This window comes from Vanrija pseudolonga, chromosome 5, assembly GCF_020906515.1.
Source record: "Vanrija pseudolonga chromosome 5, complete sequence".
In the NCBI taxonomy this organism is placed as follows: Eukaryota; Fungi; Basidiomycota; class Tremellomycetes; order Trichosporonales; family Trichosporonaceae; genus Vanrija; species Vanrija pseudolonga.
The window spans coordinates 907,144-921,381 of NC_085853.1; the positions used below are offsets into that span (position 1 = coordinate 907,144).

The window sequence follows — 14,238 nt, forward strand, 5'->3', positions numbered from 1 at the left end:
GCAACTTCAGTCGCGTTGGCAGCGGGCGGGACGGCGTACGGGATGGCACTGGACTTGATCGATCAGGCACGGGCCGTCGCGTGGTGCACGTGGCGCGCTGAGGGGAGATCTGGGAGCTGGGCGAATGTTGCGCCGGTTGCTTGTCATCGGTTTGGGCTGAGCATCTCGAGCTTGTCAACAGCTTCAACAACACCACAAGCAACAAAATGGTCGTAAGTACACACAGAGACCGCGCGCCCGCACTCGCTGTGACACCGCGCAGCTCACGCTCACACACCCAGAAACTCCTCGTCCAGATCGGCATGGAGCTCGAGGGCGTGACCAACGTCCGCCCGGCCGCAGACTACGAGTACTACTTCAACGTGGGTAGGCCCCGAGTCTCACCACGCGCGCAGCTAACGCCGCGCACAGGTCCTCTGCACGTCGTGCCGCGAAGAACACCCCAAGGTCGTGTCGTTCAACCAGACGGAGGAGCACGAGCTGTCGGGAAGCCGCGGCAGCGCGCACTTTGTCTGGCGGTGCGGTAACTGCAAGGTGAGCGGCGAGCGAGGCGGCGGCGTCAGCCGGCGCTGGCGGATCCTGAGAGCTTTATCTCGGCTGATACGGTGCTGACGACAACAGAAAGAGCACTCGGCATCCTTCACCGCCCCCTCGTCCGCGTCCAAGTCGACGACTCCCCTGCCCTACTCCGCCGCGAACGGCGCGCTCGCGCCCTTTGTCGCGCTCGACTGCCGCGGGCTCGAGGTCACGCGGTTCCACTTCCGCGGGAGCTGGCTCGCCGACGCCGAGGACAGCGGCGAGAAGTTTGAGGTCGAGCTCGACGAGGGCGAGGAGCGGTGGGACGACTACGATGAGACTGCTGGCGGTCCGGTCAGCGTCAGCGAGTTCAAGAGCGAGGTGAAGCGTATTTAGAGGGCGAGCAAGCGAGGCAGCCGCAGGCTGGCGAGCTCCGCAATGTGGATGTGTATAGAGGGTTGAGGTTGATGCCGATGTAATTGCATGGTCGCGGTGGTCTTGGCCCCAGCTGCTCACGTCCTCATCTGCTCACGCAACGCACCACCCACACATCACACTGTTCCTTCACACATACATCCCTCTATCACAACTCTAGATCGAGCCCTTGCCCCACTCGGAGACGGACGCGGCGAGCTCAACGGCAGCAAGGCCCCAGTCCTCGCCGTGGTCTGGAGGGTGTCAGCGGGGTCGGAAGTAGCGGGTGGGATGAGGCTGGCCGGGACGCCGGCTCGCCGCCACCGCCTCGCTGCCTGACGGCAGCTCGGCGCCTGCACTCACTGTGTCCCTTCTGCTGCGGGTCGCTTCCAATACCAGCACGCACGAGCGCCTGCTCGTCCGTCAGGGCGGTAAGCACGCCAAACACAACCGGCGTGCCCGTGTCGAGCTGGACGCGCATGAGGCCGTGCGTGACCGCCTCGGAGATGTACTCGAAGTGCATGGTCGAGCCCTTGATGAGCACGCCGATGGCGATGACGGCGTCAAACTCGCGCGTCGCGCCCTTGGTCTCAGGCGCTGGCGTGCCGGAGCGCACCTCGTCGACGAGCGAGCCCAGGAGGTTGGTCGCGCCGATGAGCGACGGCTCGGCCTTGGCTGACTGCGCCTTGCCGCCTGCGATGAGCCTGCGGGTGTTAGTGGTGTGTGCTGGCGAGCTTCGAGGTCGGCTTCGCGGCATTCCGGGAGGAAAGGCAAAGGGGTGTTGTTGCAGCCCCTTCTTGTCTTCCTCTCTCTCCTCAACTTGCTCTCCTTCTTCCGCCTCCTCTCTCTCCCTCCCCCACACCCGCCCTCGAGCAAGCTTGCGAGGAAGGTTGCCCACCCACCCACCCTGCTGGCGCGAGCGATACTTTGCCCGCCCAACCACCCCTACGCGCTGCGCGCGAGAATGAATGCCACCACCCACCCCTCCACCCGGCTCCGCCTCCCCTTATGATGCACCCACCCTCCACCCAAGCTCCGGCTTTCCCCCCCCCCTCTCCCCCTTCCCACTCACTTTTGCGTCGCAAACGGCAGCTCGTAGCTTCCGGGCACGCTCTTGATCACAATGTTCTCCTCCTTGACACCCTGCTCCTTGAGCTTGTTGACAGTGCCGGCCACGAGCGACTTGATGACCACGTCGTTCCAGCGGGCGTGGACAATGCCGATACGCAGCGCCGAGCCGTCGTACTTTGTGGGCGGGGCGGGGAGTCCCTTGATCGTGTGGTCTGCCATTTTAGTGTTGTTGACGCGGGGTGAGATATGCACAGTGTCAAAGTGTCGAGGTGGAGAGACACTCGGCCCGGTCCAGTCGTCATCATGTCAGCCCAGCTTCCGTCGCGTTCGATGTCGTCAGGTTCATGACACGGAGGCTTGTATGGGGGGGCCGCATACGCCGTTGTCATCACTAACACCGCGTACACCGCGACACTGTGCACAGTGTGGAATACACGGTACCTACAACCCCGTACACTGCAGCCCTTACCAGCAACACACCTCTGCACTATGTATCTGCCTATGCATGCCCCAAGCACCATCTCATCTCATCGCAACTCACGCGCGAAACACACCCGCATCAAGGCCCGTAACCGCGGGCAATCTACATACCGAGTCGTAGTGTCGAGTTGCTCGCACCCAGGCCCCTGCTCTCGGTCAATCAGACGACGGCTGCCTGGCCCAAGCGAGCAAGACGTGCTCATCTAGGCGCTGTGATTTCGGATATCAAGGATTGTTAGCACGTGGAGGGAGGGTGCATTAGCGCTGTAGACGCGTAGACGTAGGCCTCACTGGCGCGCTGGCCTCGCTGTATAGCAGCTCTGTGTCCTGCAATGTTCGAGTCGAACAGTCAAGGCTAGCTTTCCTGGCTGGCTGGTGGCCGCCAAACTGGTCGATCTGCCACCAATCACGGGGTTTCGGCCGAAAATTGGCACTCTACCATTGGCCAGATTCTTCCCAATTCCCTTGCTCGCGGGTGAGGCAATCGGACCAGTCACGATATGCGCTACGGGTAGCTGGAGCGCTGGAGCAACCGCTGCCACCATACACCGACCATTCAAAAAGACGAACTCCCGACTTCCTTTCACCCCCAACCACCCATCACAAAATGTCTGCTGCTCGCTCTACCCAGGCCCTCCGCGCCGCTCTCCGCGCCGCCCCCCGCGCTACCCGCTCCTACACCCTCCTCGCTCGCAACGCCCCCAAGGCCGCTGCCGCCGTCGCCCCCCGTCTCGGTGTAAGTCGCGATCCCAATTCCCCCCCACCCCACACCCCCGGACTCGCCCTAGGGTACACGCAGCTCTGGATCGCCGCACGACCCACATGCTACCTACTACCAAAAACACGCACTGACACTACACAGGCCACCCGTGGTGTCAAGACCCTCGACTTCGCCGGCACCAAGGAGGACGTCTACGAGCGCGCTGACTGGCCCCCCAGCCGTCTCCAGGAGTGAGTATCCCAACTTTTTTTTTTCGGCGGCTGCCAGCAAGGTTCAGGAAACTTGTCGAGTTATCCGCGCTTTTCTTCCCTTCCGGCGCCGCCGATTCTTTTCGCACTCGAATCGCAGCAGTTGGCTAACCGCTTCAACAGGTTCTTCAAGGATGACACCCTTGCCATGATCGGCTACGGCTCGCAGGGCCACGGCCAGTCGCTCAACGCCCGTGACCAGGGTGTCAAGGTCATCGTCGGTGTCCGCAAGGGCGGCGAGTCGTGGAAGCAGGCCATTGAGGACGGATGGGTTCCCGGAGAGAACCTCTTCGACATCCCCGAGGCCATCAACCGCGGCACCATCATCATGAACCTCCTCTCGGACGCCGCCCAGTCGCAGACCTGGCCCGAGATTGCTCCCCTCATCACCAAGGGCAAGACCCTCTACTTCGCCCACGGCTTCTCGGTCGTCTACAAGGACGACACCCACGTCGTTCCCCCCAAGGACGTTGACGTCATCCTCGTTGCCCCCAAGGGCTCGGGCCGCACTGTCCGTACCCTCTTCCTCGAGGGCCGTGGCATCAACGCCTCGATCGCCGTCCACCAGGACGTGACTGGCCAGGCCAAGGAGAAGGCTATTGCCCTCGCCATCGCCGTCGGTGCCGGCTACGTTTACGAGACCACCTTCGAGAAGGAGGTCTACTCCGACCTCTACGGAGAGCGTGGTGTCCTTATGGGCGGTATCCAGGGCATGTTCCTCGCCCAGTACGAGGTCCTCCGCAAGAACGGCCACTCGCCGTCCGAGGCCTTCAACGAGACTGTCGAGGAGGCTACCCAGTCGCTCTTCCCCCTCATCGGCAAGTACGGCATGGACTACATGTACAACGCCTGCTCGACCACCGCTCGTCGTGGTGCCCTCGACTGGGCCCCCAAGTTCAAGGAGGCCAACCTCCCCGTCTTCGAGGCCCTCTACAAGTCGGTCCGTGACGGCTCCGAGACCCGCCGCTCGCTCGAGTTCAACTCGCGCAAGACCTACCGCGAGGACCTCCAGAAGGAGCTCGACGAGATCGACAACCAGGAGATCTGGCGCGCCGGCAAGACCGTCCGTGCCCTCCGCCCTGACGCCAACAAGGACGAGCTCTAAGCGCTTGATCTTGTAACACACTTCCCTCACCACCGCACTCTCCCCGTTTGGATTAGTAGCAGACGGAGGCCACAAAAGGACAGCGGACCGTTGTCATTTGGGTTTTGTACTAGTTGATGCAGATGCAGCATAGCGAACAATTCGAGCAGAGCACGACTGAAGACAGCTGTGAGGGCCACACTGACCACGGACAAGAGAAAACGAAGTCGCCGGGACGACAGACAGCGGAGCGCCGAGCAAGTACCCCGACGAACACAATCGCACTTCGGGATGCGGGAACCGGCCGCGCAGCGTGCCGACGCGTATGGAGGGTAGCCGACTCGAGCCCCGAGACTGGCCCCACGGCGCCCACCCACCCACTGCCATCCCAGTCATACATGTGCTAAAAGAGTGTGTGCGACCTCGGCCGCATGCCATGCGACCCAGTCGCGCGTGTACGATATTATATACTACATTGCTAGTGCAGAGTCCGATATTTAAGATATGGATCATTTATGCCAGTCGGGGTCGTATGTTGGCGGCAAGTCCTCCATCACCAGCGCGTCCTGCGACGTGGGGGTGAGCGAACCGGCATCCTCGTGCCGCCTGAAGCCGCCGGGCGGGGCTTCCAATGGTGGCTGGTGCTCTGACTGGAACGACTGCCGCACGGGATCGGGGTTGAGCGCCGCGAGCGCCAGCGCAGACTTGGGTGGCAGCGCTGCGGCCTGGCGGCCGCTGCTAGAGCTCGACGAGCCGGCAACGTAGCCGCCGTACGCAGACTCGTTCCCCCGCCCGCCATAGGAAGACTCGTTCCCTCGCCCGCCATACGCAGACTCGTTCCCTCGTCCGCCGTGCGTCGACTCGGCCGTCCGCCCCGCGTACACCTCGTCCCTGGCATGCCCTTGTGAGCCATAACCCGCGCCCGGGGGGAGCGTTGATCCCTCGTTGGTACTCGTGCGATCGTCGGTGAACGACGGGCGAGCAGACAAGTCGTACCCCGTGTCCATGGGTGGCGGGTTGAACGGGTCATGCAGCGAGGTGTGGACGGTGTTCGACTCCCAGTGGCCACTTGTCAAGCCCGAAGTGCGGTTCGGTGCGGGAATGAACGGGGACACGTTGCTTGCCGCCTCGTCGTCGCGCCATCTCTGGCCCCACGCCGCCGCATTCTCGGACGGGTAGTTGCTGCCTCTGCGGTCATAGAGGTCGACATCGCCGGCCTTGGACAGCTTTGCGCGGGCGCGCTGAGCGCGCCGGCTGGCCATGTGCTCGCTGACCCTGCGCCGGCAGCAGCACCACACAATAATGGCCTGCAGGATACACACAACGACGACAGCGCCGATCGCGATCCCGACAATGGCTCCGGTCGACAATCTGTGTGCCGGTTAGCACGAGAAGAAGATCCGGCCTGCCACTCACCCTTGGCCACCGCTTGCAAGCGCTGTCTCTGTAACAATGATAACTCCGTGAGAAGCAGAAGTCGTCGTTGGCTTCTTGCTAGAGCTTGAAATGTCCGTGGGGGCGCCGACAGTGCTCGTAGGCGTCCATTGGACTGGCGTCGAGCTCGGCGAGTCATTGTTGATGCAGTTTGAGTTGCCGCTTGTCACCGTCTGGAGCGCGCTTGTGCCCCCTTGGTTGCCTCGCGAGTCCCACCCGGCGAAGAGTACCTGTGTGCCAGAGCGAATATTGACATTGTAGGCTGCGCGCGTCAGCCATCGTCGAACCGCAGCTACTCACTCGTCTTGCCGCCCGACGCAGTCCACTGCAACACTTGGCCTCCGGGGATCACGCCTGTGAAGGTCACGGGCCCCACCGCCTGGTTGGTCCATGTAAAGGACAGCCCGCCGCATTGCTGCGCGTCAGCGGTTGAAACACCAGTGGAACCTCACCGGCAGGTTATTGTTACCCGGCTGCATATCAAAGCTGTGAAGCATCTGTCAGGGCTGCAGCCACCACCGTCTTGTCTGGGCGACTCACGTCCACGCAACATTGCTATTGCGCAGCTGGCAGCTGGCACCACTTGGTCGCGGGCCGACAGTGTAGAGCAAGGATGCGCCGCCAGTCTGAGACTTGTTAGACGGGGACGGGGACACGGGTTGACGCCGTGACGCCGTGCCTCGGCGTCGCAATCGTCGTAGTGGTAGTACTCACCGCGAACCCGGTCGCGTCCGACATGATAAACACAGTACGGTTGCCAGCATTATCTGGGGCGTTAGTCAGGCTCGTCTACGCGACGCACAAGGCATAGTCCACTGGTATGAGCCGCCGCCGTTGCTGTTGATCGCCGAGTCTGGGATCGATTGATTGACCGACGTGTCAAAATCGGCCTGGGGTCAGCTCAACGGTGCAGCGGCACGCAGCTCACGATAGCAGTGATGTAGTATGGCGGCGTGCCGGCAGTCCAGTTGAACTGCGTTTGTCCACACTCGTTAACCGTAGAGCCGTCGACGGTGAAGACGAAGGCTGCGGCGCGCTGGGCGACCGCCAGGCCGAGCAGCAGCGGGAGGGAGCGCATGGGGGAAGGGGGAAGGTACCGGAGGCCGGTGTGATGGGGGGCCAGTGTGCGTCGTTGAGCGCGAGGGTTACAGTGATGATCGCGTAAGAGTCTTGGTTGCGATGTCGTCGGCGAGACTTGCTCGTTGATGAGAGTGAGACGTCGTTTGTCGTTTGTCGCGCCGTCGTTGTCGGGGGATGAAAACAACGAAACAAAGGGTCGCAAAGGGAGGGAGAACAAGTAGTAGTCGCCAAGGCCCTGAAAATAGGAAGGGGAGGAGGGGGAGGCGAAGGTGGAGGTATGTGGTGGGTGACTTGGAAGTATACATCCAAGTCGACACAGACATCATGCATATGCTGTGAGTGAGTGTCGGCGTCGAGGCCCGTTGCGGCCTGGTGCAGCCGCACGCCGCGACCATGGACACGCTGGGCTGGAGAGGAGGCCTCTGCACGCTGCATGCTGTGCATCAATGGCTTCAATCTCTGCGTCGGTTTGGCACAGCACCAACAAACCTCACGGCGCCGCAGCAGCCAGGCGACGGTGGGCGCGGCGGCGGCGGCACGGAGGCAACAAGGTCGCATCGCATCGACCATCCCTCAGGCACTTGGCCTAGCAGTCAACAGCAGCAGCAGCATCACGACGACCACCACCAGATACTCCCGCCCCTCTTCAGCACAGCACGAGCTCGAGTCACGGGGAGGGGAAGCCGATCGAGGCAGATCGAGGCAGATCGCGCAGACAGACGCCTATGTAAAGAGCTTGCAAGGCCTGCAACTCGACACCTGTAGGTTGTCGAAATGCCAGCCAGCCCAGTGGCCAGTGGTCAGACCATCCTGACGCGCCTGACGCCCGAGGCGTCGTTCACGGCCACTCAGCCCGTTCCGCGCCCCCCAGCCGTCCCTGCAGCTCCTGCAGTGCGGTGCGAAACACACCGCACATTTATTAGTCAAGGCCGATAATAATAATGTAAGTGGGCCAGCAAGCGATGCCATCACCAAGGTCCAACGCTGGTGCCCCTCACAGTTACTCTCGCACTTCCAGAACACTGGAGCACACTCCCCCGCACACGCGCTCCTTGGCCTTCCTTCTTGGCGCGCGTCTTTGGTTGTAGCAGCTCGAGCGTCGATTAGTACCGCTTGCGGCGCCCTGAAACCTTGAATAGACGCAGCAGGGAACATGACGCGTTTCAGCCAACAACACTGCAGCGCGTCTGGCTGGCTGGTTGGGATGAGTGAGACCTCTGCAACGGAGGGCAGGCAGCAAGAACAAACAAAAGACGCTCGTGTTGGTGGCTCGGGGGGCTCTCGATCCTCCAACAAGCAGCGTGCACAGCTCCGCTGCATTGCCGTCTCCAGCCGAGATTGATCACATGAACTCTCGGTTGCAGGCCCGAGCGTCCGCCTCGTTGACATTGTGGCGCTCAGGCTCCTGCGCAGCACGGCCACACGCGCTGTCTGTCACCGACGACAACGCGCCCTTCATCGGTCATCATGGCACCGAGGCGCACCCGGTACCCCACTCGGCGCACCGCGGCGTGCCGAGGCAGCTACTTGAGCCGAGTACTAAGCGCCACACATCGGCATGGACCTTGGGCTGCGCCCGACTGAATCACCGCGTTCCCAGCTCAGGCAGCTCACTCCGCACCACACTGCTGGAACGGGCAGCTCTGGATCCAGAGGCACCTGACCTGGCCGACTGCGTCAGCTGCTCCACCCGCGTGGTCTTTGCATTCCCTCGGCGGCCAGCCATTCCGGGATGTCGTTGCAGACGAGAGCGATAACAACGGGGCCGGGTAAACCAGTAACTGCACGCCGCTGCACAATCAAACGCCGATGTGTGCTGGGATAAAGCATCGTCGAACCAACGGCCAAACCGCCCCGCCGTAGGCAGCGTTAGGCGGGCGAGGCAGATAAGTGCCAGGCCGTGTGGGGCAGGGTATCGTCATCCTGGTAACGACGGTGCATCCGTCGACGCCGCCGCGGACACCGTGCAGCGCCTATCGCTGGGTAAATGTCTATCTTGGACATCGGGGCAGAAGCCGGGCGGGCCGTACTGGCTGTCGCTTAGGGCGTGGGCGTGATATGCCGCAGGCACACTGTCGAGAGGACGAGGACAATGTGAGGTATATGTATGTGTTGGGATCTGGTGGTTGCGGTGGTCTTGTCCTCGCCCCCCTTCCCCCAACACACACACACAGGATGGAGAAAACACCCCCAAGCTCTGACCACTCGCCATACGAAGTCAAGGCCGCCGACGCCGGGGCGAGCGTGGCGGTCCACCATGTCGTCGATGGCATCGACCGCGGCGCTGAGCTCCAGCGGCACTTTACCCCGCTCGCGATGCTGGGTTTGGCGTTTGGGCTGATCAATAGCTGGACTGGTGAGTGAGGTGCGGCCGCCACGCCCGCCTGATACGCGCCGAATCCTGTGTACTGACCCCCATAGCGATGTAAGTTGCCGACCGTGTGGCACAGACACGACAGAGCACTAACCCGCCTCTCCCTCCAGGGCCGCTTCGTAAGTGGCGCACCCCACCCCCTCACTCTGCGCTGGCTAACACTCGGCCTAGCCTCCCAGTCATCCTCGGCGCGGGCGGGTCCGTGGCAATGGTGTACGGCCTGTTCGTGAGCGCGATCGGCACGCTGGCGACGGGTATCTCGATGTAGGCGCTGGAGTCCAGGCCCAACGCTGACGCCAGGGCCGAGATTTGCCATGTCCTCCCGATGGCCGGCGGACAGTACGACTGGGCGTGTGAGTTGTGTTGGTGGGTTGGGAGAGCAAGGCTGACAACCACTAGACATCCTCGCCCCGCACAAGCTCAAGAACTCGCTCTCCTTCTTCACGGGCTGGATGGCGTGCGCGGGGTGGGTGACGCTCCTGCCGGCGGGTTGTGCGTTCTGCACAAACTTTGTTCTTGGGTGAGTCGCCGCGCCCTGTTACTGGCAATGCCACGCACCCCCCGCTCCCGCGCTGACGCGCACTCGCCCTCGCGCTCACTCACAGCCTCGTATCCTTCTGGCACGAGACGTTCGCCACGGCGCCATGGCAGACCTTCATCGTCATGTCAGCCTTCGGGTGCCTCACGTTCCTCCTCAACGCGTTCGGCATCCGCATCCTCCCCGCGCTCGACCGGTTCGCGGGCGCGTGGAGCATGGTCGGGATCGTCGTCGTGTGCGTTACGCTGCTGGCGACGAGTAGGGGGGAGTACCAACCTGCGAAGGCCGTCTTTGCAGAGTTTACGAATGAGACAGGGGTGAGTAGCCCAGGAAGATAGCACGCCACACACACTCGCTGACGCTCGTGCGCGCGCACAACCAGTGGCCAAACGGCTTCGCCTTCATCCTCGGCCTCCTCCAGTCCACGCTCGGCCTGACGGCCTTCGACGCAGCAAGCCACATGGTCGAGGAGATGCCCGCGCCCGCGGTGAACGCGCCGAAGGTCATGGTGCTGGCTATTGGGCTCGGGGCAGTCACAGGCTGGATCTTCACCATCGTGCTGCTCTTCTGCCTGCGCGACTTTGCAGCCGTGCTTACGAGCCCTGCGGGCCCGCTGCTGGAGATTTATTACCAGGCTACGGGGCACATGGCTGGGGTGAGTGGCGGGGTGGGGGAAGGGAGGCACAGTGTCCCCTCCCACTCAAGCTCGCTTCGCTCGCGTTCGCTCGCTGACACACCACCCAGGCCACCTGCCTCCTCATGTTCAACCTCCTCGCCATGTTCCTCTCAATCCAGGCCGTCAACACCGTCTCCTCGCGCATGGTCATGAGCTTTGCGCGCGACCGCGGCCTGGGCCACCTGTCGCGTTTCCTCGCCCCCGTGCACGCAACGCTGCGCGTGCCGCTGTGGTCGATCATGTTCGTCACGGTGTGGGTGGTGGTCATCAGCTTGATCTGTGAGTGGGACGTGTTTCAAACAAAAAACGCACGCAGGGCTAACGCCACACCCCGCCAGACCTCGGCTCTACCGTCGCGCTCAACGGCATCATCGCGTCCGCCGTCGTCTTCCTGCAGGCGTCCTACGCCGTCCCCGTGCTCCTCATCTTCGTACGCGGGGATAACGCGTTCGCGGGGCACTCGCGCACCTGGTCGCTGGGGCGTGCAAGGCGTAAGTGTGCCCAACCACCACCCATCGCCCCTGCTTACACCCCGCAGGCCCAATCAACGCCATCTCGCTCGCCTTCCTCGCCCTCACGTCCGTGTGCTTCCTCTTCCCGCCCGCCCGCCCGGTGTCCGGCTCGACGATGAACTACGCCGTGGTCGTGTTCGGCGTCGTGCTCGTCATGAGCGGCGCTACGTGGCTCATTGACGGGCGCAAGAACTTCCACGGGCCGGGCGACCTCGAGGACCGGCTCGCGGCGGCCAAGGAGGCGTGAGGATGCAGTGCGAGGATGCCACCAAGTATCTAATGCGCGAATTAAGTTGTACGATGGCCCAATGAACACGTTGTGACCTTGAGCATTCGCCACATGCAGTGCTGCTGCCAGAGTGCATTCCCATTCCGTGCCAAGCATGCCGCGTCCCATTTCGTTTCCCCGCATCGCGTTATCACATAGCCGGAATGAATGCCGAAGTCGGTGCGCAGAGGTCATGTGCGTCATTGCTAGCGCGAGTCGAGTCTGAGTGTCTTCTTGCGACCACCCACTGACCCACTCACGCATCATGGCCCCGTCCCTCACAGCCAACGGCAAGGAACGCCTGGAAGCATTCACCAACGTCGTGGTCGGCACGCGGCGCGCACCGCTGGCGCTGACGGGCGTCGCGACGGCCGACGGCGTGCTCTCGCTCACTGGCGCCGGGCCGCGGGTGGCCGACAAGCCGGAGCTGGGCGACGTCGACGGCGACACGAGTGCGTGCGGCCCCCTGGACCCCGCTGACCCCCAGTGCTCCAGCTCTACTCGATGGCTAAGCTCGTGACGTCCATCGCGTGCGTGCAGCTCGAGGAGGCGGGCAAGCTGTCGTTTGACGACGCCGCTGTCATTGAGAAACACCTGCCGGAGCTCGCGGCACAGGGCATCCTCACCGCCGTCAGTGACGCCGGCGAGGTGACCACGACCCCACGCACGCAGTCGCTCACGCTGCGCCACCTGCTCACGCACACCTCGGGCCTGGCGTATAACTTTGCGTCGCCCCTCCTCGCCAAGTGGGAGGCCGCGACGCACCACGGCATGTGGTTCGAGCGGCGCGCGGGCGTCGAGAGCATCACGATCCCGCTGCTCTTCGAGCCGGGGACCAAGTACGTCTACGGGCTCGGGCTCAACTGGGCCGGCGTACTCGTCGAGCGCGTGTCCGGCCTCTCGCTAGAGGACTACTTCCACACGCACATCTTCGGCCCGGCCGGCGTCTCGCGCGCCGACATGACCTTCATCCCGACCGACGCGGTCAAGGCGCGCCTCGCGACCATGTACGCGCGCACCGAAGGCGGCGGCTTTGCGCCGACGGACGCGCTGCACGCCGTGCAGACGTGGCAGCCAGACGACGTCGTCCTCCAGTCCGGCGGGGCCGGGCTGATCGGCAGCGTGCGCGCGTGGCTCGCGTTCATGAGCCATATCCTGCGGTGCCAGCATAAAGACAGCGCACTGAGCACGCAGGCCTTTGCGCGCGTGTTCACCAACGCGCTGCCGCCGCGCGAGTCCCACCCCCAGGTGTACAAGGACCTAGGCGACATGGCCCACTTTGAAGGCATCACGCAGGCGCAGTACGCGACCGGCGCGGCGGTCGCGCACAGCCTCGGCCTGCTCATCTTCGAGGCGGACAGCGCGCTCGGCCGCAAGAAGGGCAGCGGCGCGTGGTCGGGCGCCGCGCGTACGCGGTTCTGGATCGACCCCGCCTCGGGCGTCGCGGGCTTCTGCGGGACACAGGTGCTCGAGACTGAGTGGGCACCGTTCGCAAAGGTCGTCGACGAGTTCGAGACGCTCGTGTACGAGGCGCTGGTGTAGGCCATGTGTGTGTACAAGAACAGGGCGTATGCATACCCATACAGCGGTGTGTTTCACCAGCAAACTCGACAGCAGGCTGGGGTCTGCGTCCCAACTCACATATGTACGTGAGCTTGCCCTCGCGCTCGCGCACGTGCGCACTACGTGCCGTCCCACTCGGGCGGCACTTCAAACACCGCCGCCTGATGCTCGCCCAGCCCGGCCTCCCACTGCGCGCGGCTGACAAACATGATCGAGTGCGCGAGCGTGTGCGCGTCCTCCTCGCTCAAGGGGTCGTCAGTCGTGCCCGTGAACCACGAGCCCGCGCGGCCAGCGAGCCACGCTCGCACTTCGTCCACCAAGTCGTGCTCGGCGCGGGGACGCGCGCCGCACGCGTACCCCACGAGCGTGACAGTGCTGCCTGTGCGGAGGACCTCGCCGAGCTCGACGCCGATCGAGGACCACCCCCACACGTCGTCGCCTGGCGTGTTCCACCCCCGCGGCCGGCGCGGCCCGAACACGAGCACCTCGTCGCGGCGGGCGAGGGCCGCGCCGCTGCGCTGAGTATACGACACTGGGCCGCGCGGCGGCCCGGCGCCGGCGCCGGCGCCGCTGGCCCCGTCGTCGCGCACGAGGTACCTTGTCGGCCAGCTGTCCGCGCCGCCATGGTGCACGACGCGGCGGGTGGTGGGCGCGAAGAACGACGTGCCGCCCGCAGAGGGGAACACGACGAGCGTGTGCGCGAGCCCGCGCACCGCGCCGACCATGTCGAGCACGCGGACCGTCGGCACCTGCAGCAGCGGGGGCAGCGCGGCGACGAGGCACTCGGGCACGCGGTGGAGGTCGAGCACGCGCACGCGCGCGAGGGCCAAGAGCGCGCGCGGCACGCCGCCGAGCTGGACCTGCGCCGCCCACTCCGCGTCGGTGCGCACCGGGAAGCCGGGGAGCCGGCGCCCGTCACCAGTGGTCCAGTGCAGCTCGTTGTATTTGTCTGCGACGCTCGTATCGTACGGGATCTTGAGGACGACGTGCGCGAACAGCCGCGCTTCGGCCGCGTCGTACCCCCCTCGACTGGTGCCCCGGAGCGCGAGGAGCGTGTTGTGATCGGCGAACGCGGTGACGCGCTCCAGGATGTGCGGGAAGGCCGACGCGTCGAGCACCGCACCGGCGACGCGTCGCCCAGCCGAGCGCTGGGAGGCGACCGCATTCGAATCCCCTGCAGCCCGCTCGACCATGGTCAGGCTGGCGTACGATGATGGTGGTGGACGAGGAGGAGGGTGAGTCTTGATATGTGACGTCGT

General features: G+C 64.0%; 7 protein-coding genes across 7 annotated transcripts; 4 read left to right on the forward strand and 3 right to left on the reverse strand.

Moving 5' to 3' along the window:
• The first annotated feature begins 178 nt into the window (after positions 1–178).
• On the forward strand, positions 179–1,009 carry SPBC2D10.03c (UPF0587 protein). The gene is made up of 4 exons (XM_062773556.1): positions 179–212; positions 282–362; positions 412–534; positions 622–1,009. Exons 1-4 carry the CDS (start codon positions 207–209, stop codon positions 910–912), a joined length of 501 nt encoding a protein of 166 aa, XP_062629540.1. The 5' UTR covers positions 179–206; the 3' UTR covers positions 913–1,009.
• Positions 1,010–1,073: 64 nt separating this feature from the next.
• On the reverse strand, positions 1,074–2,263 carry MGG_04626 (6,7-dimethyl-8-ribityllumazine synthase). Its single transcript, XM_062773557.1, has 3 exons — positions 2,003–2,263; positions 1,294–1,634; positions 1,074–1,184 (listed from the first exon to the last, which is right to left on the reverse strand). Exons 1-3 carry the CDS (start codon positions 2,218–2,220, stop codon positions 1,108–1,110), a joined length of 636 nt encoding a protein of 211 aa, XP_062629541.1. The 5' UTR covers positions 2,221–2,263; the 3' UTR covers positions 1,074–1,107.
• Positions 2,264–3,077: 814 nt separating this feature from the next.
• On the forward strand, positions 3,078–4,695 carry ilv5 (putative ketol-acid reductoisomerase, mitochondrial). Its single transcript, XM_062773558.1, has 3 exons — positions 3,078–3,217; positions 3,344–3,432; positions 3,574–4,695. Exons 1-3 carry the CDS (start codon positions 3,089–3,091, stop codon positions 4,553–4,555), a joined length of 1,200 nt encoding a protein of 399 aa, XP_062629542.1. The 5' UTR covers positions 3,078–3,088; the 3' UTR covers positions 4,556–4,695.
• A 219-nt stretch (positions 4,696–4,914) lies between these two features.
• Positions 4,915–7,216, reverse strand: LOC62_05G007035 (uncharacterized protein). The gene is made up of 8 exons (XM_062773559.1): positions 6,897–7,216; positions 6,771–6,858; positions 6,683–6,735; positions 6,509–6,594; positions 6,421–6,454; positions 6,269–6,383; positions 5,951–6,230; positions 4,915–5,905 (listed from the first exon to the last, which is right to left on the reverse strand). The coding sequence occupies exons 1-8, from the start codon at positions 7,044–7,046 to the stop codon at positions 5,044–5,046; spliced, it is 1,668 nt and encodes a 555-aa protein (XP_062629543.1). The 5' UTR covers positions 7,047–7,216; the 3' UTR covers positions 4,915–5,043.
• A 2,390-nt stretch (positions 7,217–9,606) lies between these two features.
• HNM1_8 (Choline transport protein) lies at positions 9,607–11,395 on the forward strand (the record flags this gene model as incomplete). Its single annotated transcript, XM_062773560.1, has 8 exons — positions 9,607–9,686; positions 9,723–9,775; positions 9,822–9,942; positions 10,028–10,277; positions 10,343–10,615; positions 10,705–10,915; positions 10,975–11,127; positions 11,175–11,395. The coding sequence occupies exons 1-8, from the start codon at positions 9,631–9,633 to the stop codon at positions 11,393–11,395; spliced, it is 1,338 nt and encodes a 445-aa protein (XP_062629544.1). The 5' UTR covers positions 9,607–9,630.
• A 286-nt stretch (positions 11,396–11,681) lies between these two features.
• lovD_8 (Acyltransferase LovD) lies at positions 11,682–12,958 on the forward strand (the record flags this gene model as incomplete). The annotated part of the gene is made up of 2 exons (XM_062773561.1): positions 11,682–11,868; positions 11,904–12,958. The coding sequence occupies 2 exons, from the start codon at positions 11,682–11,684 to the stop codon at positions 12,956–12,958; spliced, it is 1,242 nt and encodes a 413-aa protein (XP_062629545.1).
• Positions 12,959–13,098: 140 nt separating this feature from the next.
• On the reverse strand, positions 13,099–14,172 carry LOC62_05G007038 (uncharacterized protein; the record flags this gene model as incomplete). The annotated part of the gene is made up of 1 exon (XM_062773562.1): positions 13,099–14,172. One exon carries the CDS (start codon positions 14,170–14,172, stop codon positions 13,099–13,101), a length of 1,074 nt encoding a protein of 357 aa, XP_062629546.1.
• Positions 14,173–14,238: the final 66 nt, after the last annotated feature.